Below are 27,616 nucleotides of genomic sequence, written 5' to 3'. Positions count from 1 at the left end.
CTCCACTGCCAGGCTGGATTTGGAATAAGAGCAATGACAGTATTGTTGGATGTCACCACTGTTGTTGTGGATTGCACTCTTCAAGCTGAATGTGTCCTCATGTAGATGGTTGCCTGCACCAGAAAATCCCATTAACTTTTCACTTGTCCTCCACAATAATGTCTCTCCTAGAATCATTTACCACTGACAGGGAGGCACATGAGCCGTTAAGATCCAAGGAGGTTGAGGCCCTATAGAGCAGTCAATGAATAGTAATTTAATTTGATATAATATTGTAACGAATGGCGGGGAAGGGAAGTGAACCCGGGTCGCTGGAGTGAACGGCAAACAGCAAGGGTTAACCCACTTGGTGGGAATTGTAGCGTGGCTCATATAGTCAGGATCGCTACACTGCGCCCCTTCAAACGGGCAGGCACGTCCTCGTGCTTTGACCTATCGCAGCCCGCTCACACGTCTGGCCATGCATTCTGATGGCCTCACTCATTCCACTTCTGACAGCAATGTAAAGAACAGCGATGCAGGGAAGCGAACCCAGGTCACTGGCGTGAAAGGCAACACCCTACACATCGCACCAATAGGGTTAATCCACTTGGTGGGAATTGTAACATGGCTCATATAGCAAGGATCGCTACAATATTTTATACAGTTACGCTTAATGATGTGTTGATTTGGGTGATTGTTTTGTTTAAGTCTATTTTTACACGTTTTTACAAGTTACACATGTTTATTTCTTAGATTGTACAGATAAAGTGATCTTTGCCATATTTTGAGTGATACCTCACAAATTTATAATAATTATGGTCATGAAACAAAGAGAGTGTTTTCAAGAGATAAGATGTAGTCCATAAGAAAAGTGTCAGGTGTTTGCCTCAACAGTTTGAGGACTGGGGGGTGAGGCCAAGGGCCAGGGTTCCGGTCTAGAATCACGGTTTCGACTGCTCCTAGAGTTTTGTTTCGGTACTGCAGTTTAACTGACTCTCGGCCCAGAAAGACAATTTCCATAGACGACCACATAGAAAAGTCAGATTAGAAAATTCGTAATAAGACATTTTAGTCATCACCTTTGTGCAGAAAACATCCATTGAATTATTCAAATAATTGTCGCTGAGGCCGTTTTTTTCCATCACTCACAGCTGAAGATATTAACATTTTATATTCATCCAATGTCTGCCATGTTTTTTGATGACATCGTCGCTGCTCCCTGTGCGCACTTATGCCGCATTCACATGCTAGCCGGAACTAGGAAACTCAGACATTTTCGACTTGCTAACTGGTTAACGTGTAGAACTACAACCCTTTAGCAAGTCTAACATTTCTGAGTTTCCTAGTTCAGATGAGCACGTGAACGCGGCATGAGTGCTAGTGCCTGGTTTGCCAAAAGCATCAAGGCTAAGTTCATCGTTAAAACCTTTGTAGGGTCATCGTTAAATCTCTGAGCAGTTTCCCAAAACCATCGTTATTAACGTTGCACTTGAAAACGCTCATAATCTTACGCACGCCTCAGTTCACTCGTAAAACACCTAAGTGCGTCGTTAGATGCTTTGTTGCCCTCCCACTTTATCAACAGAAGATCTCCCATAAACATAGAATCGCATGGTTTATCCTATCACTGTGACCACAGATAACTTCAGAACAAAGTTGACTATAAATACAAAGTTGCCAATGTCTTTGCAATTGATACAAACAAGCAACGTATAAAAAGATAATTCAATTGAAAACTGAGATAACTGCATTAAAATATAAATGGTAGGCTATAGGCCTATTTCAATCATATTGAAATACATTTCATGTTCAATCCATTGAACTCTATTTTGCTACTTGTAGGCTGTAATTTGTCTCAATATATGTCATGATGTGTAGCCTAACGTGTGAAATGATGTTCCAAATCAGTGATTTAATGCATTTTTATTGGGTAAACATTAGAATAAGCCGCCTCAATATTTTCAGCCGTAGGCGGTAATATTTCTCTAGGAACTGATCCGTCGTCAGTATTGTGAAATCATTATAATGTTAAGGAAAGATTTGAATGGAGAAAGCTGATCCGAGAGCAGTGCTCCCTTTTTTTTCCCCGATCCTATCAGTATCGACACATGCTCCAACGACGTACATAGCGACCATTCTCTCTGCGTGGTGTTTTGGGAAACGCATGTCACATCTTCGGCCTTGTAGGAAAGACGCATCGTTAAAACCCTCGTAAGCCTAAGTTCCATTGCTATCGGGAAACCGGCAAAGGATGATTGTGATTCTACTTTCTTGCAATAGGCTGCGTTTACACAGGCAGCCCAATTCTGATTAATTGGTATTTTGATTGCTCAAAAGACCAATTAGTGGAAGACACATCAGAATTGGGCTGCCTGTGTAAATGCAGCCTTTTAGGCTACCACAAGGGACAAAATCTACACAAAACTATCACATAGAACAATAAACATCTGCATATAAAAAGAACCAGAGCCAGCTTGGCGGCCAAACAGCAAAAAGTCTGACCTAATAAATCCAGTTACAATAGCTAAATCAAATATCATACCTGTGTATTTTACTGGAGAAGAGATGGCAGAGAAGGTTCTGATTATGAATCCTCTCTGATTATTCTTTACATAGGCCTAGACCTCAAGCTTGAGGGGAGGTACAATGAAGCAGGTGGAATTTTACTTTTCTTTACCCTTTAGGTCAACATTTCCGTGTTTTAGTATCCTTTTTTCCTGACACCCGACCAATGCTAGCACAACCGGAAAAAACGGCACCACGGAAAAAAACGACATCTCGCCAAAAAACTGACTGGTCACTGTGGATTAGCTACAGTAATCCGACAGCAGTTTTTTTTTAAGGAGCCCGACACGCGGTGATGGTGGCAAGTAGTGAGGATGCGGCGATGGAGGATATGGAGAGAAGGTTGGAGAAGCAACAGCTGTGCTGGAATGCGATCAATATGGATGATAGTTGTGATGATATGGGTCGTGAGGATGAGGGTCAAGGACCTGAACGGTCTGTAGTGGAAAGTAATAGGAAAAAGAGAGACCATGCTACAGAAAGCAGTGGCGCTTCTAGTGCAGAGAGCGTGAAGAGGGTGAAGGTAGGGAACAAGAGTAATAATGTGTATGAGTGGGAAGTTATGATGGTGTTTAATGTGACCACAGGGCCGCATCTACATCCTATCCAATTAACCAATGACGTAAAGAAAGAGATAGGTGAAGTAAAACTAGCCCCGTTCATTGGAATGGTAGACTGCTTATAATCTGTACAAGATTCTTCAAATGGAAACCCTCAATGGGAAGAAGATCAAAAGTCATGTTCCTGGTGCTAAATCATTTCTGGGATCCCACTATCTATGTCCATAGATGATATTAAAGAAAATGTGAAGGGAGGCAGAGGTATTGAGGCCAAAAGGTTGATCAGTAGGAAAGAGGGTCAAAGATGTGAAAGCTTATCAGTGCTACTGAAGTTTGAGAAGGTTTTGCCTGAAAAGTACAGATAGGATTCCTTCGTTTCAATGTCAGAGAATTTGTCCCATCCGCATTGCTGTGTTTTACTGTACTGAATGTCCATAGATTATATAAAATAACATGTAGAGGGGGGCATAGTGGTTGAAGCCATAATGCTGTTCAGTAAAAAATAGCGGCAGAGAAGTCAGTATTTTTAATGTTTGAGAAGGTTGTACCTAAGAAAGTACAGATGGGCTTCCTGGCTTTCACGGTTAGAGAGTTTGTCCCACCTCCATTAAGGTGTTTTAAATGCCAGAGAATGGGACATGTAGCGGCTCTGTGCAAAGGAAAGAAAAGATGTGCCAAGTGTGGAGGGGAACATGATTATGATGAATGTGGGAACAATGTCAACGTTAACTGTTGTAATTGTATGTTGGTCCAGACAAAGATACGAGACCTGTTCAGACATCTTGCTCTCACAAATGTGTCATGTCAAAGGACACCTTAATAGTTAATCAGATTGACTTTATAGCCTTCATGGGAAAGGTTATCAACCTGACTGCGTTTGTGGAAAGAAGAACTGCCAAGTTGAAGATCATTGCGGAAGCAGCAACAGAGTTTTTAGGAGTAACAGATGTTACTGTCGCCATGATTGTTGATTCCTAATAATACTAATGATGGAATGTCTCAGTATGATGATAATTAGAGTTATGGTTTTTGTTATCCTTCAGTGGAATGCCAGAAGCCTTATTGCTAACGGTCAGGAGTTTAAGAAATATGTAATAGATTTAGAGATCAAACCTGATGTGATACGTGTTCAAGAAACATGGCTTAGACCACATCTTGATTGTATTATTCCTGGTTATTGTTCAATCAGATCTGATAGATCAACTTTGTTTGATGCATATGCAAAACTTTAAAGCCATTATTTTAATGTTTTTTTCTAGGCTACTTTCCTGAAACAATAATTAACCACCTCATGGTTCAGCTGTCGGAGATTCGGGCACTACATTTGAGACACTTGAAACCCTACCTCTTTAAGGAATACCTGGAATAGTATAAAAGTAATCCTTCTACCCCACCCCCTCATAAAAAAAAAAAATAGAAAAGAAAAGTGGTTGTCCCACTTGCTATCATAAGTTGAATGCACCAATTTGTAAGTCGCTCTGGATAAGAGCGTCTGCTAAATGACTCAAATGTAAATGTAAATGTAATCAACTGGACTTGGTGATAGGTGTGCTATGTTCATAAGGGAAGTCTTGTATATCGTAATATAACTATCCCATCTGAATTTTTATGTATAATGGTGGAAATCTACAGTGCAGGTAGTAATATTAAGTTACTAAATGTTTACAACCCTTGTCGTCAACAATCTGTAGCTATGTTTGATGAAATATCAGGAGAATTGGGCTCTAGAGAGATATGGTGCAGCGACTTTAATGTACATAATAGTTTATGGCGAAGAACACATACAGATGCTAATGGGACTATTGTGGAAGATATGATGGAAACAGGAGCATTAGTGTGTCTTAACGATGGATGTGGTACACGAGTAGATGTTGTTAGATGGGTTACATCCTGCTTGGACCTCACAATGGCTTCTAACTCTATTGCATCTATGTGTGAATGTAAAGTAATGAATGATTCTACTGTTGGAAGTGATAATTTCCCTATTTCGTGTACCATGAACTTTGATGTTACCATTCCAGATAGGGTACCATTCAGAAGATGGTGCTTTCATAAAGCAGACTGGGAAAAGTTTGGTGATCATTGCTTAAAGTCTGTTGGAGAGTTGTCTTTAGAGAGGCTGGTTGATGTATGTGCTGCCTCTGTAACATCACTGATTTTGAGTGCTGCGAATGTATATGTACCAATGAGTGAAGTGGGTGAGAAAAGGAAGGCGGTTCCTTGGTGGACTGAAGAGTGCACTGCGGCTATTCGAGAAATAAATAGGGCTTGCAGAGTGTTGCGTAGGAATATGACTCCTGAGAATCTACTTGTTCCAAAGGAAGAGAGCTTTAGTATGTAGGGTCATTAAGTCTGTCAAGAGAAATGCATGGAAACAGTTCTGCTCTACAATAGGCAGGGGTACTGAGCTGGGAGATGTATGGTCTATGTTTTAAGAAGATCACTGGAAGAAGCAAGTCCACTCGAATTCCAGTTTTGGTTGTGGATCAAAAAATGGCTGTAACTGATCAAGAAAAAGCTGAGTTGTTGGGGAAGACATTTGCAAGGGTACATAGTGGGGTTACTTTGGATGAAGTATATAAACAACGCAGGTGTGAGATTTGAAATGCTCATGTTAATGTGTATAAGAAAAGGGATACTGTTGACTCTTCTTTGGATGCTGTTTTTACCATACATGATTTGTGTTCAGCCTAAATAGGCTGTGGATATACAGCCCCAGGTCATGATCAGTTGTACTATGTAATGTTTAAGCATCTACTTGATGAGGTCATACATGTTCTCCTGGGATTATTTAATAAGATTTGGAAGGAGGGGGTTATACCTTCTGGTTGGAAACGTGCAGTAATATGACCTTTTGTAAAGCCTGGTAAGGACCCTTCATGTGCTGATAGTTATAGACCAATAGAACTGACCTCTAACTTGTGTAAACGGATGGAAAAGATGATAGTCAACGGATTGTCATATTTCCTGGAACATAGAGGTTTATTAAGTCAATGTCAAAGTGGATTCCGTAAAGGTAGATCTACTTTGGATGCATTAGTAAAGGTGAGTAATGAAGTTGAAAAAACTCTGGTCATGAAATAAGTAATGGCTACTGTCTTTTTTGACATTGAAAAGGCTTATGACAGTATGTGGAGAGAAGGCCTACTGATTAAGATGGAAAGACCTGGTTTTGGTGGGAGATTATATAACTGGGTTTTAGCCTTCTTATTTAATCGCTCTTTTCAAGTTAAAATATTATCCATTTTATCTGACGCCTATGGAGTAGACAATGGTATTCCTCAAGGCAGTGTTATCAGTCCTATTTTTTTCAACATGAAGATTAACGATGCGTTTTCGAATGTAGGTAGGGGTATTGGGGCTTCCCTATATGCTGATCATTGAGCTATTTGGAAGAGGGGAAGGAATGTCTCTCATGTGATCAAATTGATTCAACAAGCTATTGTGGATGTTGAAAGATGGCAGATTGACTGGGGTTTTAAATTGTCAGTGGCAAAGTCTTGTTGAAGAAAGTTGCTGATAATATACAGTTGTTTCTGTATGGACAGCCTATGGGGAGGGTTTCTAAGTACAAATATTTGGGTCTATGGTTCAATGAGCGATATACATGGAAAGATCATGTCATAATTGTTGAAAAAAAGTGTAAGGTGGTGAATCTTATGTGCTCGGTCTCTGGTTATGAATGGGGTGCTGACAGACAATCGTTGATGGATATTTATAGAGCTCTGATCAGGACGACAATTGATTACGGGTGTATCGTTTATGGAACAGCAGCAAAGACTTGGCTTCAGAGGTTGGACAGAATCTAGTATATAGCTTTAAGTATGTGTATCGGTGCATTTAAATCAACAACTGTGTGTGCCTTACTAGTGGAGGCAGGTTAGATGCCTTTGGATATACGGCAAAAGATTATTAGGTTGAAAGGCTGTGATGTTGAGCATCCCACTGCTACTGTTCTAGATGACTGTTGGGAATATACTGGTAGACAAGGAAGTGGTTTTGGTTGGACAATTGGAAAGGTTGCTGATAAGAGTGGTTTGAGGGAGTTGGAGGTTGTGCCCTTCTGTGGTGATAGGGGATGTTCCTCCATGGTTACTCCCAGATCCTGTTGCTTATCTAACCTTGGTAGAGAAAAGGAAAGATCAGAAGTCAGTGATATAGGGAAACTGCTTGACAATTACATTGGTAGACGTTTTTATGCTTTTTTACCGCTTTTCACAGATAGTGGGCGCACAGGAGCAGCCGTTTATGTTCCTGAATTTGATGTGCAGTTATGTAGAAGACTAACAGATGAACTGTCAGTATACTCAGTTGAACTGTTGGTGATTGTAGTTGCCCTCCAGTGGGTGGAGGACGTACAACATGTTAGAATTATAGTATGCTCATATTCTCTGTCTGTATTGAATAGCTTATCATCTGGTAAATCTAATAGGAGTGACCTACTATTGGAGGTATTCATGTTATTATGGAGAATTGAGAGACTGGGTGTAGTAGTGAGATTCTGCTGGGTCCCAGCACATTCAGGTGTGGAAGAAAATGAAATTGTAGACCAGTTAGCCAAAAGAGCTTTGAAACTAGATCTAATTGATATTAATGTTCCACTGGGTAGAGGTGAGGCCAAATGTAAGATCAGAGACTTTTTGATAGATGTGTGGCAGAAGAGATGGTACTCTGAGCACAAGGGCCGGCATTTATATGCCCTCCAAAGAAAGGACGGTGGACCAAGATTCAAAGGTCAGATTAGGAAGGAAGAGGTGGTGTTTGCTCGATTGCGCTTAGGACCTTGTACATTGGACTCGTCATTACATCTGGTTGGCAAGCATGTGAATGGTTTGTGTATGGTCGATGAAGCGGTGGAGCATGTGTTGTTATATTGTTGTAGTATGTTGAACAGAGGGAAAGATTGTAGGGTCATTGAGGTTGAACAGGGTTGGAAAGGATTTTGGGGATGGGGAGGGTCTGTTAGAAGTTAGTAGGGCTCTTTTTTATTTTCTCAGAGGTACTGTTAGGTTGGAGGATTTAGAAATGTTGCAAACCGTGACTGACCATATACTCCAACACAGTAGGTGGAGGCATGCATCTTTAACGTTTGTTTGCGGAGCGCCATTATATCATAGAAGAAGAAGAAGCTCGCCGCGCTCCAGACCTTAGTAACTTGCCAGGTCCGTTTGCCGCTAACGGAGCTGGCTAGCTGAAGGGACTCGAATTCTGTTGTCGGTGACACAAATCCAAGTCCATCTGTGGTTGTAAACAGACTGGACGACGCATTATTGAGGCGGCGAGCCCTTGGTCGAGCGTCTACATGCTAAATATGTGGAAAGTCAGGGAACTGGTGGATAAAGCGTGAGTATTCTTGCAGTTATCTTGTGTTTGTCGTTTTGTTGCAAGGCCCGTTCATGTTAAGGACAAGGGAATCACTGATCTCGTGACGTCACGCTGTTTTCTCAGCTGATGGCTCATTATGGCGAACGTTACTGTATCAGCCTTGTGTACAACATTAAATAATGTATTCTCTATGATCTTTTTGCTGATGTCCCTAATATCCATTCTAAACATACATGCAAAGTAACATCCCCATCCCCCTTCTTTCAGCCTGCTAACTCAGGAAAGTAACGTTAGGTGATGTATGGCTAACGCGTTAGCCATACATTCCATGTCTCAGAATAGGTCCCTTTGATGTCCACTATCATCTATTTCCTGCTAGCAATATTTGTTTTACCTGGCTAGATTATTTCATACCCAATGACATCGTATCGTTCAATTACAATACAAGGCCCTCGTCCACTGCCGCCTAACATTAGCTAGTTAGAAATCTGGCTAATTTAGCTTAACACATTAGCTAACTAGCTGACATAACGTTAGCTAAGCAAGCTAGCCACAATGACTGTCAAGACCTTTCGGTTCATTGTGTCCATAACATTAACCACTATGGAAGTTGAACTTCATGACCATTCTATTGTTTTATGGTTGAAACGTTTTTATACGACCATAATGACCTGCTAGTTAGTTAACTATCTAAGCCAGCAGCAGCTAACATTTGTCTGTGCACTAACCTACTGTACTGTAACCAGCTGCCGGTTAGCTTCAGGAGGACTTTGCAGCAGAGCCATAAAGCTGTCTGCCGACTAGGGTAAATAGGCTCCTCATGCCGCTCATCAAACACTTTGAATGACACTGACTGACAGTTAACCTGAACCACGAGGAATACAACACCAAATAATCTCTTAGCTAGCGTCTCACTGGGGGGGGCATGTTCATAGCTAGTTAACGTTAGCTAAATTAGACTAGTATTCTGCCAGCAGCACAAACTATGACGTCAAGTGTTTATGGTAATGAGGAAACCTTTAAAATAAAAGCCCACATTGCAAAAGGTATTGCATTTTAATCAATGGCCACTTTTATTGTGGCAACAAGAAAAGACTGTAAGTAATTTATGAAAACAAATAACAAAATATGGTTTTAAAAACATTTTTTCAGACCAATAATGAAAAAGTTGTGTTGACACTGGTATGTTGAGAATATTGGGATGTAGAGAGAACACTTTTTTGCCTGTCTCAGCTAAAGTGGGGTGGAAAATACACAGTAGGATCTCTACTAACCAACTATGTGTAGTTTTGGAGGGGGACTGTGTCATACATACCCAGCAGCACTTCGTTCTCCACCTCCTTCATAGCTCCCAATGCAATACACTGTAATAGGCTGTACATTGTATTCATATTGGCTTGTAGAGATAACTTTCTTACCTGTGTTGAATGTCAGTTGGAGATACAAAACACCTTAACGGGTTATTCTAAAGATTATAAAGCCATCAACATTTTAATAAAAACAGCATATACTGACCTAAAGGTTGAGCTGTGTTAGCCTATCTCTAGCTTATCCAGGGTCAGTGATACATAGACAGTGTATGGTTGCACTATCTATGGGAACAACTGCAATCATTTTGCAAGCGACATTGCTAAAATGAATCAAATAAAATGCTCATCTCCTGTAGCCTAATTGTCATTTGCTTGTTGTCACACTGTACCTAAATTATAAGGGTTGGATTTGCACTAAACAATTTTATGGGTCAGCACTTAAAAGGCATACAAAGTCTGTCATATGGTTTGCCTCATATACATTGTCTACTGGTATAATTTTAAACTGATAACATATACAGTGGCTTGCGAAAGTATTCTCCCCCCCTTGGCATTATTCCTATTTTGTTGCCTTACAACCTGGAATTAAAATGGATTTTGGCGGGGGGTTGTATCATTTGATTTACACAACATGCCTACCACTTTGAAGATTCAAAATATTTTTTATTGTGAAACAAACAAGAAATAAGACCCAAAAAACAGAATCCCCACCCCCCCACCAAGGTCAACTTTGTAGAGGCACCTTTTACAGCAGTTACAGCTGCAAGTCTCTTGGGGTATGTCTCTATAAGCTTGGCACATCTAGCCACTGGGATTTCTACCCATTCTTCAAGGAAACACTGCTCCAGCTCCTTCAAGTTGGATGGGTTCCGCTGGTGTACGGCAATCTTTAAGTCATACCACAGATTCTCAATTGGATTGAGGTCTGGGCTTTGACTAGGCCATTCCAAGACATTTAAATGTTTCCCCTTAAACCACTCGAGTGTTGCTTTAGCAGTATGCTTAGGGTCATTGTCCTGCTGGAAGGTGAACCTCCGTCCCAGTCTCAAATCTCTGGAAGACTGAAACAGGTTTCCCTGTATTCAGCGCCATCCATCATTCCTTCAATTCTGACCAGTTTCCCAGTCCCTGCCGATGGAAAAAAACATCCCCACAGCATGATGCTGCCACCACCATGCTTCACTGTGGGGATGGTGTTCTCGGGGTGATGAGAGGTGTTGGGTTTGCGCCAGATATAGCATTTTCCTTGATGGCCAAAAAGCTAAATTTTAGTCTCATCTGACCAGAGTACCTTCTTCCATATGTTTGGGGAGTCTCCCACATGCCTTTTGGCAAATACCAAACGAGTTTGCTTATTCTTTTCTTTAAGCAATGGCTTTTTTCTGGCCACTCTTCCGTAAAGCCCAGCTCTGTGGAGTGTACGGCTTAAAGTGGTCCTATGGACAGATACTCCAATCTCTGCTGTGGAGCTTTTCAGCTCCTTCAGGGTTATCTTTGGTCTCTTTGTTGCCTCTCTGATTAATGCCCTCCTTGCCTGGTCCATGAGCTTTGGTGGGCAGCCCTCTCTTGGCAGGTTTGTTGTGGTGCCATATACTTTCATTTTTTTTATAATGGATTTAATGGTGCGATGTGGGATGTTCAAAGTTTCTGATAGTTGTTTATAACCCAACCCTGATCTGTACTTCTCCACAACTTTGTCCCTGACCTGTTTGGAAAGCTCCTTGGTCTTCATGGTGCCGCTTGCTTGGTGGTGCCCATTGCTTAGTCGTGTTGCAGACTCTGGGGCCTTTCAGAACATATACTGAGATCATGTGACAGATCATGTGACACTTAGATTGCACACTGGTGGACTTTATTTAACTAATTATGTGACTTCTGAAGATAATTGGTTGCACCAGATCTTATTTAGGGGCTTCATAGCAAAGGGGGTGAATACATATGCACGCACCACTAACCCGTTATTTATTTTTTATAATTATTTGAAACAAGTTATTTTTTTAATTTCACTTTACCAATTTGGACTATTTTGTGTGTGTCCATTACATGAAATCCCCAAAAAAATCTATTTAAATTACAGGTTGTAATGCAACAAAATAGGAAAAACGCAAAGGGGGATGAATACTTTTGCAAGGCACTGTACGGTATACCGCCCAAGCCTAGTTGCAATGCTGTGAAAAACAGTTGTACTGCACTAGTGCTAAAAAAATATATATATATTCCCAAAGTTTATCATGTCTTTGCAGGGGACTCTTATTTTGAATTGTGCTGTCAGCATAATATCCTGATGCTCGGAGAACAGTAATCTAAATTGGTGTGTTGCACATGATCTCTTATGTGTTGGCTATGGACATTTGTACTGCATGGTGCATACCATACATTATTTCAATTAATTGCTAGAGGGGTTTGAAGTTTGTATACCCTGGCAACATTTAGTTAATCATTCATGCATCAGTATTGGAGAAGTTCAAATTGCTTACTGCAACCATTTATGTCAACACCGCTAGCTATGATAATGAGTAAGAGCCTCTGTGACACAAATATCTTGCATTGCAAGCCCTGCAGCTTAGTGCTTCAAGGTTGTGCAATATTTTCTAGGTGTAGCTAAGTAACCACAAAGTATAACATAGAAATACATTTTGTCCTGAGGCATAGCCTAATTCTCATAGGAGAGGCTTTTCAACATGTGAAAGAGCGTGTTTGACCTCTGGGTTGGAATGTGCAGTCACTGTGGTCATTGACTAATACAGTTTTGAAACCAAGTGGTGTGTTTCTAGCACTTCTCCCTATGCCAGCATAAAGTCATGAATCATGGCAGTTCTTGTATCAACCCTGTGCAACCACTTTCTGCTGGATTACCTTTGTCAGGCTTTTAAATTAGGCTTAATATAAGGAGGGACTTGTAAATACCATCCCTGGTCTAGCCATTCAGGGCCTATTGAAAATAGCCTTTTTTATAATCTGCTGTGTTTTGATTTGAATCAAAAAGCTTAATTGCATGTAGAGTAGTTTCAAATCATGCATACACTTGAGTCATAAAGAATGCATGAAATGAGAATGCTGGTGAGCAGTAGAAAGAGGTGAAGGATATGAATGACTGATTCTGATGCAAAACGTTGCCCACCTCCTCCCAATGAATGGAGCACTGATGTCACTGTGACCTCTGATCTTCAATTACATGCATGTTGAGATGGAGGTTTGTAAGGTGCAAAGCCAGGCTAGACTCCATGTAGGTAGGCAAGGTACTGCCTCCATTGTCTGACTGAATGCACTCATCCTTGATTCCAAACTGAAGGTTTGTGAAGGAAGAGGTTTCTTTCATTGTGCAAACAGACAAAAGAGCCCTGTCATTGGAAAGGGTCCTTTCTTTGCTTCTTGTCTCCTCATTTTGAAAGGAACTGCATGGTTTTATGAAGGAGTGTAAACATCCATTTACCTGAAAGTGATTCTTTATAGTCTTCAATGGTTTTTAAACAAGCATTGGGCCAGTAAACGAAAGGCGACTAGGTTAAAAATCTCTGTGCCGTTGAGCAAGGCACTTAACCATAATTGGTCCTGTAAATCGCTCTGGATAGGAGCGTCTGCTAAATGACAAAACTGTAATGGAGGAAATGCTAGCTAGCTACATACATTGCAGCTGACCTGCTAAACGCTAGCCAGAGCCATGATGTATAGCCAGCTAGCTAGCTCCTAATTGCAATGTTGGATAGATAGCTAGCTAACCTGTTCCATCTATGAAAATAGGGACAATTATCTCACTTTATTTTAACTTATCCAATCTTTACCCACTGTGCATCTGTAGCTAGCCCATCTGTAGCTAACATTAGCTAGCCCATCTGTAGCCCCTAACTACCTAGCTAGCTGAGTTCCAGTTTTTGTTTCGTTATTTTACATATTGTTTGAACACCAAATGGCCACAAGCTGCCTGCCAGTGGGTGGAAGCTAGCTAGCTATCTAGATATCCCTGCCTCAGCCATAGCATTGGCTATCTTGCCAGTACGCATTGGGTGAATGCAGCAGTCCTGTAACGTTGGCAAGCAAGGACAACCCGTGTTTTCAATGAATAAGCTGGCTTGGTAGCACACACATTTCCTTAACTGATTCCGATGATGGCTCCATAGCCTGCCATAAGCTAGCTGACTAAACTCAACTCCATGGTGAAGGAAGTTCATCAGAAACTTTCTTCACCATGGAGTTGCGTTTAAGCGAGTTGCTGAGCTGGGGCTACGAGGTTATCATAAATTGTACTAGCTAGCTAGCTACTTCTCTGTTCTGGCATAAACCATAGCCTACATGTCGACACGTAATCACTACAATTTGAGAGTTGTTTTCAACTGCTAGCCACTACCAGGTTTGGACTAGTTGCCTGCTTGCTTGCTAGTAGCTAATGTTATACATAGAAAATAACAACCTCTCTTTAAAGGATGATATTATTACTTGGCTGTGATCTGATATCCTTCTACACTGAGTGTACAAAACATGCTCTTTCCATGACATAGACTGACAAGGTGAATCCAGGTAAAGGCTATGATCCCTTATTGATGTCACTTGTTAAATCCACTTCAATCAGTGTAGATGAAGGGGAGGAGACAGGTAAAATAATGATTTTTAAGCCTTGAGACAATTGAGACATGGATTGGGTATGTGTGCCATTCAGAGGCTGAATGGGTAAGACAAAATATTTAAGTGCCTTTGAACAGGGTATGGTAGTAGGTGCCAGGCGCACCGGTTTGTGTAGAACTGCAACGCTGCTGGGTTTTTCAGGCTCAACAGTTTCCCATATATGTCAAGAATGGTCCACCTTTCAAAGGACATCCAGCCAACTTGACACAATTGGAGTCAATATGGGCCAGCATCCCTGTGGAACGCTTTCAACACCTTGTAGAGTCCATGCCCCGAAGAATTGGGGCTGTTCTGAGTGCAAAAGGGGGTTGCAACTCAATATTAGGAAGGTGTTCCTAATGTTTTGTACACTACATGTAGATCAGGGGTGTCAAACTCATTTTAGCTCAGGGGCCACATGGAGGAAAATCTATTCCCAAGTGGGCCGGACCGGAAAAATCATGGTATATATAACTTAAAAACAACAACTTCAGATTGTTTTCTTTGTTTTAATACGATCAACATACAACATAAAGCTGGAGCCTGAGGACAGTGTGTCCAAAATAGTACAAGCACAACATCACTATTAATCATAAAACACGTCAAGTTTATTTGAAAATTCTAAAGAAAAAGAACACACAAACACACAATGCCTCAGTGATTAACAGAACTGTTTCACAGATCACAGAACTATATCAGGGTGTCATTTCTCAGGCAGAAATGTAGATACAAATAATGAAATCCTGTTCCCCAAACAAGTGCAAGAACCACAGAGTCAAGAATAGGTTAAATATACAAATAAAATAAAAACAATTAAAAACAATAGCACATCAACATAAAAAGATATAAACATAAAGCTGGAGCCTGAGGACAGTGTCCAAAAGCACAACATCACTATTAATCATAAAACACCTCAAGTTATTTGAAAGTTCTGAGGACAAAGAACACACAAACACACAATGCCTCAGTGATTAACAGAACTGTTTCACAGATCACAGAACTATATCAGGGTGTCATTTCTCAGGCAGAAATGTAGATAAAAATAATGAAATCCTGTTCCCCAAACAAGTGCAAGAACCACAGAGTCAAGAATAGGTTAAATATACAAATAAAATCAATTAAAAACAATAGCACATCAACATAAAAACATATAAACATAAATCTGAAAGCGTTGCTCAAACTCCCGTAACAGTCCCGTTATTTTATCTTTGAACCGCTTCATGTCTGCCACATGTTGGGTCGCGCACACATTTTTCAGACAGGGGAAGTGAGCTGCATCACCACCGGCAAGTTGTGTCTCCCACAATGACAGCTTCAACTTGAAAGAACGTATGCTGTCATAATACTGCGTGACAACTTTGCTGCGCCCTTGCAGCTGTTTGTTCAAGTTATTCAGGTGCTCTGTAACATCCACCATAAATGCAAGGTCCTGCATCCATTCTGCGGAATGAAATTCTAACACTGGTTTGCCCTTTTCTTCCATGAACTGTTCAATTTCTTCTCGTAAATCAAAGAAACGCCTCAGCACAGCACCTCGGCTTAACCATCTTACCTCAGTGTGGTATGGCAGGCCATAGATGTGGTCTTTCTCTCTGAGAAGGCTGTCAAACTGACGGTGATTCAGGCTTCTGGATCGGATGAAATTAACAGTTTGGATGACCACCTTCATGACATTATCCATCTTTAATGACTTGCAACACAAAGCCTCCTGGTGCAAAATACAGTGAAAAGTCAAAAAATCACGTCCTCCATTTGCAGATTGCACTTTCTCTCTGAACTTTGTCACAACGCCTGCTTTTTTCCCGATCATTGAGGGCGCACCATCTGTAGCCAGGCTGACAGCGCGGGACCAGTCCACTCCGACCCTGTCCAGCGCGCCCGACGAGTGCGGTAAAAATATCAGCTGCTGTCGTTGTATCTGTCACCGGCACCAACTCCACGAACTCCTCGGTGACGGTCAATGTGTCATCAACTCCGCGGATGAAAATGGCCAGTTGTGCAACATCTGTAATGTCCGTGCTTTCATCAATTGCAACCGAAAACGCAATAAATGACTACTTTTTGCTTCAACTGGCTGTCCAAATCCACTGAAAGATCGGAAATCCTGTCTGCAACTGTGTTTCTTGTCAGGCTGATATTTGCAAAAGCCTGCCGCTTTCAGGGCACACAATCTCCGCTGCCTTCATCATGCATGTTTTTACAAATTCACCCTCACTAAATGGTTTTGAAGCCACTGCGATTTCATTAGCAATGAGGTAGCTAGCTTTCACTGCAGCGTCACTGATGTCTCGGCTGTGAGTAAACACAGACTGCTGTTTCTTCAGACCCGCCAACAGTTCATTCACCTTCTCTCATCTCCGCTGTCCTTGAAAGTTGTCATATTTGTCGGCATGAAGACTCGCATAGTGGCGACAAAGGTTATATTCTTTCAGCACTGCAACATGCTCTGAACACACCAAACATACAGCTTTCCCATTCAATTCCGTGAATAAATAGGATGACCATTTTTCTTGGAACACTCTGCACTCTGCGTCCACTTTTCTCTTTTTTGACAGAGACATATTGGAGCAATGAGGGTGCCAAAGCACATAATGTTAAAAGTAGAAGCCGTAATAAATATTGCGGGCAAAACAAAGTAGCTCATTGGCTGCACGTGCTTGACCTACTTGCTCTGCCCCGGTATAAACAGTTTGCTTGCTTAACACAATTGCTATTGCGCCATCCAGTGGACGCAATTGGAACAGCAGGTTATTTTATTGAAAATTTGCAGCGCATTTTTATACTTTACAATTTTTTATATTTTTTTCTAAATCATCTCGCGGGCCGGATTAAACCCGTTTGCGGGCCGGATTAAACCCGTTTGCGGGCCTGATCCGGCCCGCGGGCCGGATGTTTGACACCCCTGATGTAGATAATCTATGAATAAGTGAACAGGCACGGGTTATCATTGCTCATTGTTTATTGCGAACAAACCGTGTTGGACGTGGCACACTAATCTCACATAGTGGCTCACTACTGCCGTCTGCTGGATAATGTCGGGATTACACAATGAAATAGCACTGTGACATTGACAATGGTTCATATACTTGGAAAGTCGATTTTGACGGTTCGTTAAGTTGCTATGAACTACACTGAACAAAAATATAAACGCAACATGTAAAGTGCTGGTCACATGTTTCATGAGCTGAAATAAAAGATCCCCGAAATTTTCCCTACGCACAAAAAGCTTACTTCTCTCAAATGTTGTACACAAATTTGTTTACATCTCTGTTAGTGAGCATTTTATCCTTTGTCAAGATAATCCATCCACCTGACAGGTATGGCATATGAAGAAGCTGATAAAACAGCATGATCATTACACAGGTGCACCTTGTGCTGGGGACAATAAAAGGCCACTCTAAAATGTGAAGTTTTGTCACAGAACACAATGCCACAGATGTCTCAAGTTTTGAGGGAGCGTGCAATTGCCGTGCTGACTGCAGGACTGCAGGAATTGACTGATTTCCTTATATGAACTGTAACTCAGTAAAATTGTAGAAATTGTTGCATGTTGAGTTAATATTTTTGTTCAGTATACATTGTGCGATTACTGATTTGTAAATACAGAACACAACCATGCACAGAACACAACTTTCTCCACCCAGGATTTTTTTGTTGCTTGCTATTTGTTCTATAGCAGACAATGGTTCCAGCCGAGTGCCTGTTTTATGGACAGAGCCTGCAGTCAGGTTACAGTAATGGATGCTACCATCATCTGATTTCAGCTGAATAGGGCTTGAAACAGGAGGCTTTCTCCTGCTACCCTGGTCCCAGAGAGCTCCCTGCAGATGCTAAGCTAAGCTGTTTGAGAACAGACTATGCACCTCCACACATTGGCATTTCAAATCAAATGTTATTTGCCACATGCGCCGAATACAACAGGTGTAGACATTACAGTGAAATGCTTACTTACCAACAATGCAATTATTATTATAATAATTTTTTTAAGTTAAGTAAAACAAATAAAAAATAAAGAGCAGCAGTAAAATAAAATAACAGTAGGGAGGCTATATACAGGGGGGTACCGGTGCAGAGTCAATGTGCGGGGGCATCGGCTAGTCGAGGTAATTGAGGTAATATGTACATGTGGGTAGAGTTAAAGTGACTATGCATAAATAATAGACAGAGTAGAAGCAGCGTAAAAGAGGGGGGTGGGGTAGCAATGATTAGCTGTTCAGGAGTCTTATGGCTTGGGGGTAGAAGCTGTTGAGAAGCCTTTTGGACCTAGACTTGGCGCTCCGGTACCGCTTGCCGTGCGGTAGCAGAGAGAACAGTCTATGACTAGGGTGGCTGGAGTCTTTGACGATTTTGAGGGCCTTCCTCTGGGCTCCCAGCACAGGGGGCAAGTCGCTTCAGTGGGTTGGCTAGTTGAATGGTATTTCTGGTAAGGACTGACATTTTTCACAGATGTCTTGCAGAATATGCATTTAGGCTAGTCATTGGGTCATTAGGCCCTATACTTCCTTGGATTTAGGAGGAGCACGCAAGTTCTGCATGAATGGTAGGCTATAGGTCATTCTGAGTACTCTGTGGCTGATCAATACTATCTGTCTGAGACTCAAGATGAGGCATTGATGGGAGGATCTTTGAGAGTGATCCTCTAGTATTTCTTGTTTGGGGTTTTGCCTTGTAGGTTATAATACAAAGGTATGTTTCCATCTGTTATTGCACAAGAGAGAAGTCATTTATTCTTTGAATAATGACTTTGCTTCAAGGCCCACTCCAACTGTCTTTGTGTAGGCATGAGTCCTGTGTTCAGTATGACAAACCATGATATTGATGATATCATTACATTGTATTCACTAACAATAGCCCCTATGAAGGCTTCTTTATGTGCTGGCCGTGTTTCATTCTTTTGACGTTCTCCGCTAGTTAATGGAAGGAAAAGTCCCATCAACTAATGCAGCAAGAGCAATATCATTTCATCAACATTGCACTATTATGTGGAAAGATGTGATCTGTTGAAGGGAGTAGAGGAAACCTGCCCCTGAAGACATGAGAGAAGGGACGTTTTGACAGCTCTCGCTCGGATAAGATCTGAGGACTCTCTTCTCAAACTCTTGCGAAGACAAACATGAAGAAATGATCTGTCCACGTTTTCTTCCAATGCGCTTTGAGACAATATGGTAGCAGACGTTCTTCAGCTTGCCCTTAGCTGGCCTCACTGTCGAGGCTGAACCATGTCTTGACTGAGCCACACTTCTGGGAAATGCTAATTATGCTTTTAGATTACAGTAATGAACAGAACTTCAGTCAATCAGCCAACCTGCAAACCCAACCTGCAAACACATTTGATCAGTACATTCTCTTCCTAGGCATGACTCCCAGCAGTACAGTATTCTATATCCTCCCAGCACACTGCAGTGCGAGTAGCACCACTGGTAGAGATCTCCAAATCAACCGAGATGCAGGCTGCATCCCCCAGGGACTCTTCTCCCTGGCAAATGTCCTTGTTCGCCCATGGCCCCTTGCTTCAAATGAGCATCGGTGAGCTGAGCGCTCTCAATCTCCCTCCTCCCTCCCTCCCTCGCTGCTATTGTCCCCTGTGTCCCCTTCATCACTATCACCACTATCTCCATTTGAAAACTGACCTCTAGAACCACTGTTCCTCAGAAGCAGCAGGTAGTGTTTTTCTTCTAGTGTAGGAGGAGGGAGAGAGGAGAGGTGAGGTGAAACTAGAGGTTGTTTCATGTGCAGTGCTTTGGCTTTTCAGCGGTGGCCCGCTTGCTGTGTTCTCCACTGCATGTGTAAATAAGCAGGCCCATCCTGAGTAGAACAGACACGGCAGCGGCGGGCCTACTGAACAAAGAGGCCCAGGATGCAGAGGGTTGGAAGGGAAGCCTGGGCTCTGTCTCTGTTTGCTTCTCCCTTTCATTCAGAGCCACTGCTCACCTCCTTTTGTCTCATCTCAGCTGAGTATTTTTCACACAGCGGGCCCTTCTGTCTGTGTGTGTGTGTGTGTGTGTTTTCTAGGCTGTTTGAAATGTAAGCACACCACCAGTCCGTTTGCCGTTCAGCCCATCTGATTTTATAAACCGCTATCATTCATTATTCAGTGGACTGAGATTTCCCTCATAATCTTGGAGCAGCTTTGCTGTAGAGAAGCTCTCGCTCTCTGTCACTCATACTGCTGCACGGACACTGACTGTATACATTCTCTCTGTGTGTTTGTTAGTCCATCCATCATGAAACACACATGCTTCATACACCTAAAGAAGTGTATTCACTTTCATTGAATGTCCAGTTCTACCCAATGTTCTGTTTGGAACAAACCGGTTTGAGCTGTGGCCATTTGTTGATCTAGAGTAGGATGGCCCCCCTTTTGTAGGCCTGCGGATCCATTTCCCCCAAACATTATAAATAAAGGAACTCAGTCAGGGTCTCAATTTACTGTTGAGAGTTAGACTAGTAGAATACACAAGGTGAAATTTCAAAATGTGGGTGTGCATCAGCAGTTTTATGTCAGTCACTGACAGTCACTCAATTAGCCCATGTCAGCAAAACATTTTTAGATTGGTAAGTTAGTCTAGCCAGCTATCTAAACTTTTAGCAATCATGGTGGAATTACCGACCAGGGGCCCCTATTGATTTTGTTAGTCACTCTCACTCAGATATATTAAAAATGTCTCTCCACCCTATGGCAAAATGTGTAGAATTCTAGCAAACTTGCTTTAAATCTGCAACATTTTCTCTATGCTCATGGCAAAGTGTAGAATTGCAGGAAATGAACTCTAAAACTATAATGTTCTCTCTCCGCTGTCGAGGGGGGCCGCTAAAATGTTTTGCTCGCTAGGTGGGGTGGATGGGGGCAACAGAACTTAACTTAGGGCCCCCAAAAGGCTAGGGCTGGCTCTAACTGCATGTGTGGGTATGGATGTGGGTACACAGACCCACGAGCCACTGGGGGTCTGTGTACCGACATTATGAGTTCTGATTTTTTGTGGCCCCCCACCCCATCAAAGTTGGACATCCCTGATCTAGAGTCTCTGTGTAGCCTATGGGTGATCCGTTGGCCGTTTTCTCAGACTTCAAGTTTGTTTATTCGTCATATACACATGATACACAGTACATTTGAGTACACTGCAATGAAATGCTTACTTGCAGACTTGATATAATTGGCTCGTTCATCAGTCTCCCGTCTCGTGTCATTCTTTCCCCAGCTCTATTCCATTGTCCTCCAATCTGTCAATGAGCACTTTAACCTTGACCTCCTAAAGATCTGACCACCAGTCTGTGGCGAAGCCCTGGCTAAGCTTTTGACTAGCCTAATCAGACCAGAGGTAACTTAAGGCGTCAGCATGCTTCAGTTTGAACTCAGCTAGCCGAACCGAAGGAGTGTGCTCACATACTCCCTTGAAAGACCTTAACTTGAAAAATGAGAAAAAAGTCCATTTTGAGACACCGTAGCCAGTATACACTTCCTCAAAAGTCCAAATTAATCTAAGATAATTTAAGGAATCTGTCATTACTTTTGACGTTTTTGCAGACGAGATCTTAGTCCCGCAATTTTAAATCTAATACTAATACTGGTGCAGTATTTTTCAATGAAAAAATGTGCATGAAAACGGGTCATCTCTTGTTGAATGACAACAGACTTTATTGAAGAATCCCTACTGTTGACCAATCACCGATGATGGGGCGTAGACTTCGGCTCCGAACATTGGCTTGCCTATAAAAAAAAGTCCAAAATGAACAAAAACTTGACAAAATGTTGTCATAATATATGCACAAACTCATGCGGACTCCGTTAGGGTCACCTCCACTACTCTACACCACCGTTAGGCTACTGTGTGCAAACAAATGTAGGCAAATAAACTGTGAGTGTGAATAGGTTCAATAAGGAGGAGAATTGAAAATATGCTTTTCCATGTAGCCTTGTGGATTGTTCGATCTCTTGGCTAGGCCAATATTAGGGTCAGGAATTAAGTCAATCTCCCTCCCTATCGATAGGACTCTAGAGCCATAAAATTGGATCATATTTGTTTTGCCGTCAGCAACATGTGGAAGAGCTTGGCATGTGTCGTGAAACTGAACTAATCTGTGAACCTGCGTTTCTGGATTTAATTAGTTTATTCTAAACCAGACTAAGTTGATCCATTCCAAAGTCCTCTGCCAAATCCAGGGATCTGTTCCAAAAGCTGGTTTAATCACAGATTTCCTTCTGCTGCGAGTTGCAGAAAGAAACATGTCGGCTTAGCTTATGCTTAGGGTTTTGCACAGTGCACACATAGTTTGTCCCCAGTAGATGGATGCATAGACTAAGTAGTCGAAGGAGCTGCATTTCCTGCCCTGTGAGAACAGCTGTTCAAGCGTCAATCTCTCAGACCTGACCAAGTTTCTGTTCCTCTTACACTTCCATCATCCATGTCCCAATCTGTGGTAATGGCTTCCAGTGCTGCATGCCTGGCTCTCCGCTCAACCTGCTCCCTCCCTGTGCAGGTGGGTCTTTGGGATTTATTGAGAGTGGGAGTGAAGGAAGTGTCTGTTTTCTGTCTAAATGACATTAGGAATGATTAGTAAAAGTGCTGGCAGCTGCAGGGGAATGAAGAGTATGTTGGGCCATGGGAAGATCTCTCCTCACCTCCTCAAAACCCATTGGATGAGAAAGCCAGAGATCCAATGGGTTTTGAGGAGGAGGCAAGGCGAGAAGACGCGAGCAGTATGCAATTGAGATTCTCCAATGTAGTCCTGAATCCTCCTCGGTCCTCTTCACACATCTGCCTGGTCAGGGATGACCAAGGAATGGTTAGCGCAGCGTGTCCCAAACTAGGGTTTGCCTGATTTTAGAAAATGGGGCCGTGAGAAACTGAAGTAAAATAAATAAAATCGTGCTTGGTTCATAGAACCGGGGTTACGTCAGTAACCTCTGGTAGCTGCTAGATGCGGTTGTAATAAACAGAGCGGTTTCTGTTTTCTTTCTACAAGTGTGGCTCTTATCTTTTTGATCGGTTTCCCTCTACAATGCCCACAAGCGGCGCAGGACTCCTTAGAACAGAGTGGACAAGACCAGGCACTAAATCAGACTAGGGGAAAAAGAACATCGTCAATGATGATGTTCTTTTCTACGCAGAAAATCATACAAAATTATTGCCTGATGTTCTTCTATACTTCCCAATACCTTTCTGATGCATTTCAGTCACTTCAAACCATGCTTCCTTCAGATTTAAATACTGTCAAAAGGACTGTCACACTGATTTATAATAGACTGTCATAGCCCCAATGGAAAAAAAAGTAATCATTGGCTGTTGATTGCAAAACATAAATATTAAAATGGGACCGCGGGCCAAACAATGTTGGGAACCCCTGGGTTAGCCTAATTTGGTCCCTTCTTACAATGGCTGAACAGTCTCTACAGGGATCACAATCGAAATCACCTTTATTCGGCAAGTACATTTACAATTTAAGTCGGAAGTTTACATACACTTAGGTTGGGGTCATTAAAACTCGTTTTTCAACCACTCCACAAATTTCTTGTTAACAAACTATAGTTTTGGCAAGTCGGTTAGGACATCTACTTTGTGCATGACACAAGTAATTTTTCCAACAATTGTTTACAGACAGATTATTTCACTTATAATTCACTGTATCACAATTCCAGTGGGTCAGAAGTTTACATACACTAAGTTGACTGTGCCTTTAAACAGCTTGGAAAATTCCAGGTGAAAGCTATGATCCCTTATTCCAGGTGAAAGCTATGATCCCTTATTGATATCACTTGTTAAATCCACTTCAATCAGTGTAGATGAAGGGGAGGATTTTTAAGCTTTGAGAATTGAGACACAGATTGCGTTTGTGTGTCATTCAGAGGGTAAATGGGCAAGACAAAATATTAAAGTGCTTTGAACGGGGTATGGTAGTAGGTGCCAGGTGCACCGGTTTGAGTGTATCAAGAACTGCAACGCTGCTGGGTTTTTCACGCTCAACAATTTCCAGTGTATCAAGAATGGTCCACCACCCAAAGGACATCCGGCCTACTTGACAGAACTGTGGGAAGCATTGGAGTCAACATGGGCCAGTCCAATCCCTGCGGAATGCTTTCGACACCTTGTAGAGTCCATGCCCTGACGAATTGAGGCTTCTCTGAGGGCAAAAAGGGGTACAACTCAATATTAGGAAGGTGTTCCTAATGTTTTGTACACTCAGTGTATGTTTATTTTTCTTTCTTTCCCTCAGTTTTCTCAAATGCATTCTTCGCGTCCTTTTGAATGAGTTCTGTTCTCAGCTGGTACATTTTTCATTACCCTGAGTGGTTATGGGTGTCTATTTGTGTTGTCATAATAATCCGGTCAAGCTGCTTCTCGAATCAGGATAGATCTTGAGAACCCTTTTTCCTCATCAGTCAGTTTAATTGCTGTCTTTATACCCTGGAGTGGCCCACTCTGCCGCTCCTTCTGACAGTTCAGAGAAGAAAGTTTTGTAGAGCCCAGCTGTTTCCTGGCACTCTGACTTCTCTGCTCTGTGACTGGCAGGTCTGCTGATGGTGATGGGAGTGAAATGAGGCCTGACAGGAAATGGCTGATTGTTCTGTATGGCCCACACTGAGTCCACATTGAGCTTTATGGACATCTGGAGCCCTCCCAAGCTGCTCTCAGAACAGGCCCAGTCTGAACAGAGGAGTTAGGCCTTTGCTGGACATATACGCTAAATCAGAAGTCTGTTAAGACGAGCCTTACCCCTACTTATCCTAACACCACCACCCTAATACTCAAAACACACCATGTGCTGATATGCCAGGTACATTATCTGTATAAGACAAAGAAGACATGCTTCATGCAGAATATGAAAAAGATCATGCTCCACAATGTATATGATATATCCACCAGTGTCTTTCAGTGTATTTTGTTTTATTGATATGATTCTTATGTTAGCCTAATGTTTCATGTGTGTGTTTTCATGTGTCTTGCAGCACTAACGTGGTGATGAACTATTCTGAGATCGAGTCCAAGGTGCGAGAGGCCACCAACGATGACCCATGGGGTCCCTCTGGACAGCTCATGGGAGAGATCGCCAAGTAAGGGACAAGCACTGCACAACACTGTTCTATCAAATTTACAAAAACTAGCCTAGTAGTTGGCTAGGCGATATATGTATGTTCCAAAGACCTGTATTGCAATAATAATTTTATATATATACACTGCTCAAAAAAATAAAGGGAACACTTAAACAACACATCCTAGATCTGAATGAATGAAATAATCTTATTAAATACTTTTTTCTTTACATAGTTGAATGTGCTGACAACAAAATCACACAAAAATTATCAATGGAAATCAAATTTATCAACGCATGGAGGTCTGGATTTGGAGTCACCCTCAAAATGAAAGTGGAAAACCACACTACAGGCTGATCCAACTTTGATGTAATGTCCTTAAAACAAGTCAAAATGAGGCTCAGTAGTGCGTGTGGCCTCCACGTGCCTGTATTAACTCCCTACAACGCCTGGGCATGCTCCTGATGAGGTGGCGGATGGTCTCCTGAGGGATCTCCTCCCAGACCTGGACTAAAGCATCCGCCAACTCCTGGACAGTCTGTGGTGCAACGTGGCGTTGGTGGATGGAGCGAGACATGATGTCCCAGATGTGCTCAATTGGATTCAGGTCTGGGGAACGGGCGGGCCAGTCCATAGCATCAATGCCTTCCTCTTGCAGGAACTGCTGACACACTCCAGCCACATGAGGTCTAGCATTGTCTTGCATTAGGAGGAACCCAGGGCCAACCGCACCAGCATATGGTCTCACAAGGGGTCTGAGGATCTCATCTCGGTACCTAATGGCAGTCAGGCTACCTCTGGCGAGCACATGGAGGGCTGTGCGGCCCCCAAAGAAATGCCACCCCACACCATGACTGACCCACCGCCAAACCAGTCATGCTGGAGGATGTTGCAGGCAGCAGAACGTTCTCCACGGCGTCTCCAGACTCTGTCACGTCTGTCACATGTGCTCAGTGTGAACCTGCTTTCATCTGTGAAGAGCACAGGGCGCCAGTGGCGAATTTGCCAATCTTGGTGTTCTCTGGCAAATGCCAAACGTCCTGCACGGTGTTGGGCTGTAAGCACAACCCCCACCTGTGGACGTCGGGCCCTCATACCACCCTCATGGAGTCTGTTTCTGACCGTTTGAGCAGACACATGCACATTTGTGGCCTGCTGGAGGTCATTTTGCAGGGCTCTGGCAGTGCTCCTCCTCCTCCTCCTTGCACAAATGCGGAGGTAGCGGTCCTGCTGCTGGGTTGTTGCCCTCCTACGGCCTCCTCCACGTCTCCTGATGTACTGGCCTGTCTCCTGGTAGCGCCTCCATGCTCTGGACACTACGCTGACAGACACAGCAAACCTTCTTGCCACTCCTGGATGAGCTGCACTACCTGAGCCACTTGTGTGGGTTGTAGACTCCATCTCATGCCACCACTAGAGTGAAAGCACCGCCAGCATTCAAAAGTGACCAAAACATCAGGCAGGAAGCATAGGAACTGAGAAGTGGTCTGTGGTCACCACCTGCAGAACCACTTCTTTATTGGGGGTGTCTTGCTAATTGCCTATCATTTCCACCTCTATTCCATTTGCACAACAGCATGTGAAATGTATTGTCAATCAGTGTTGCTTCCTAAGTGGACAGTTTGATTTCACAGAAGTGTGATTGACTTGGAGTTACATTGTGTTGTTTAAGTGTTCCCTTTATTTTTTTGAGCAGTGTATATATATATATATATAAATTTTTAATTTTTTTTGGTCTCATATCCTTCGCTCCTTCTGTGCTGTGTGCGCTGTGCACCTTACCACTGGCAGACACCAAGCCCCTCCCCCTGCCACACAACAACAACAAAGAGACAAAAGATCACTTCTTCCTCTCTGACAACAAGCAGTTTCAACTTGTCTTTTGCCTTTGAGGTTTGGTCAGACATATAATCGGTTATATGGGCACCGAAACGCATTGAGACATTATTTTACTGTAATAGAGAAGAACTTAACCTTTGTAACAATACCCTTTTTATGTTTCAACTCCCAACTTTTTTAACAGAGCAGACCCTACCAAGACGGGAGTATCAATTAACATGATTGTGGGAAATTAATCCTGTCGCGCGCAGCAATGTGCTACCACGTACCACCTACCACCTAGAATAATTTTAGCCACAGACTGTTATGTGCTAGCTGTTTAGTCTGTGTTTTATAAATGTGCAATGAATATAAAAATATGCAACTCATTCTAATGCTGAGAAATAAGCATATTTTTATCCAGGTAG

The 27,616-nt window shown here is 42.4% G+C and overlaps 1 protein-coding gene across 2 annotated transcripts in view; it reads left to right on the top strand.

The window, feature by feature from the left end:
* Window positions 1-8,222: 8,222 nt before the first annotated feature.
* LOC121574444 (clathrin interactor 1) overlaps window positions 8,223-27,616 on the top strand; it is a 32,672-nt gene continuing 13,278 nt past the window's right edge. Inside the window, exons 1-2 of one of the 2 annotated variants that reach the window (XM_041887065.2) lie at window positions 8,223-8,450; window positions 25,287-25,391. In XM_041887065.2, the coding sequence (XP_041742999.1) occupies window positions 8,410-8,450; window positions 25,287-25,391 (146 nt within the window). In that variant the 5' untranslated portion in view covers window positions 8,223-8,409. The remainder of the gene's footprint in view (window positions 8,451-25,286; window positions 25,392-27,616) is intronic. The other variant, XM_041887064.2, reaches the window with a different exon arrangement.

The sequence above is a fragment of the Coregonus clupeaformis genome, chromosome 9 (genome assembly GCF_020615455.1).
Source record: "Coregonus clupeaformis isolate EN_2021a chromosome 9, ASM2061545v1, whole genome shotgun sequence".
Lineage (NCBI taxonomy): Eukaryota > Metazoa > Chordata > Actinopteri > Salmoniformes > Salmonidae > Coregonus > Coregonus clupeaformis.
Note: the sequence above shows the minus strand (reverse complement) of the source record. Positions and strands in the feature narration are given on the sequence as shown.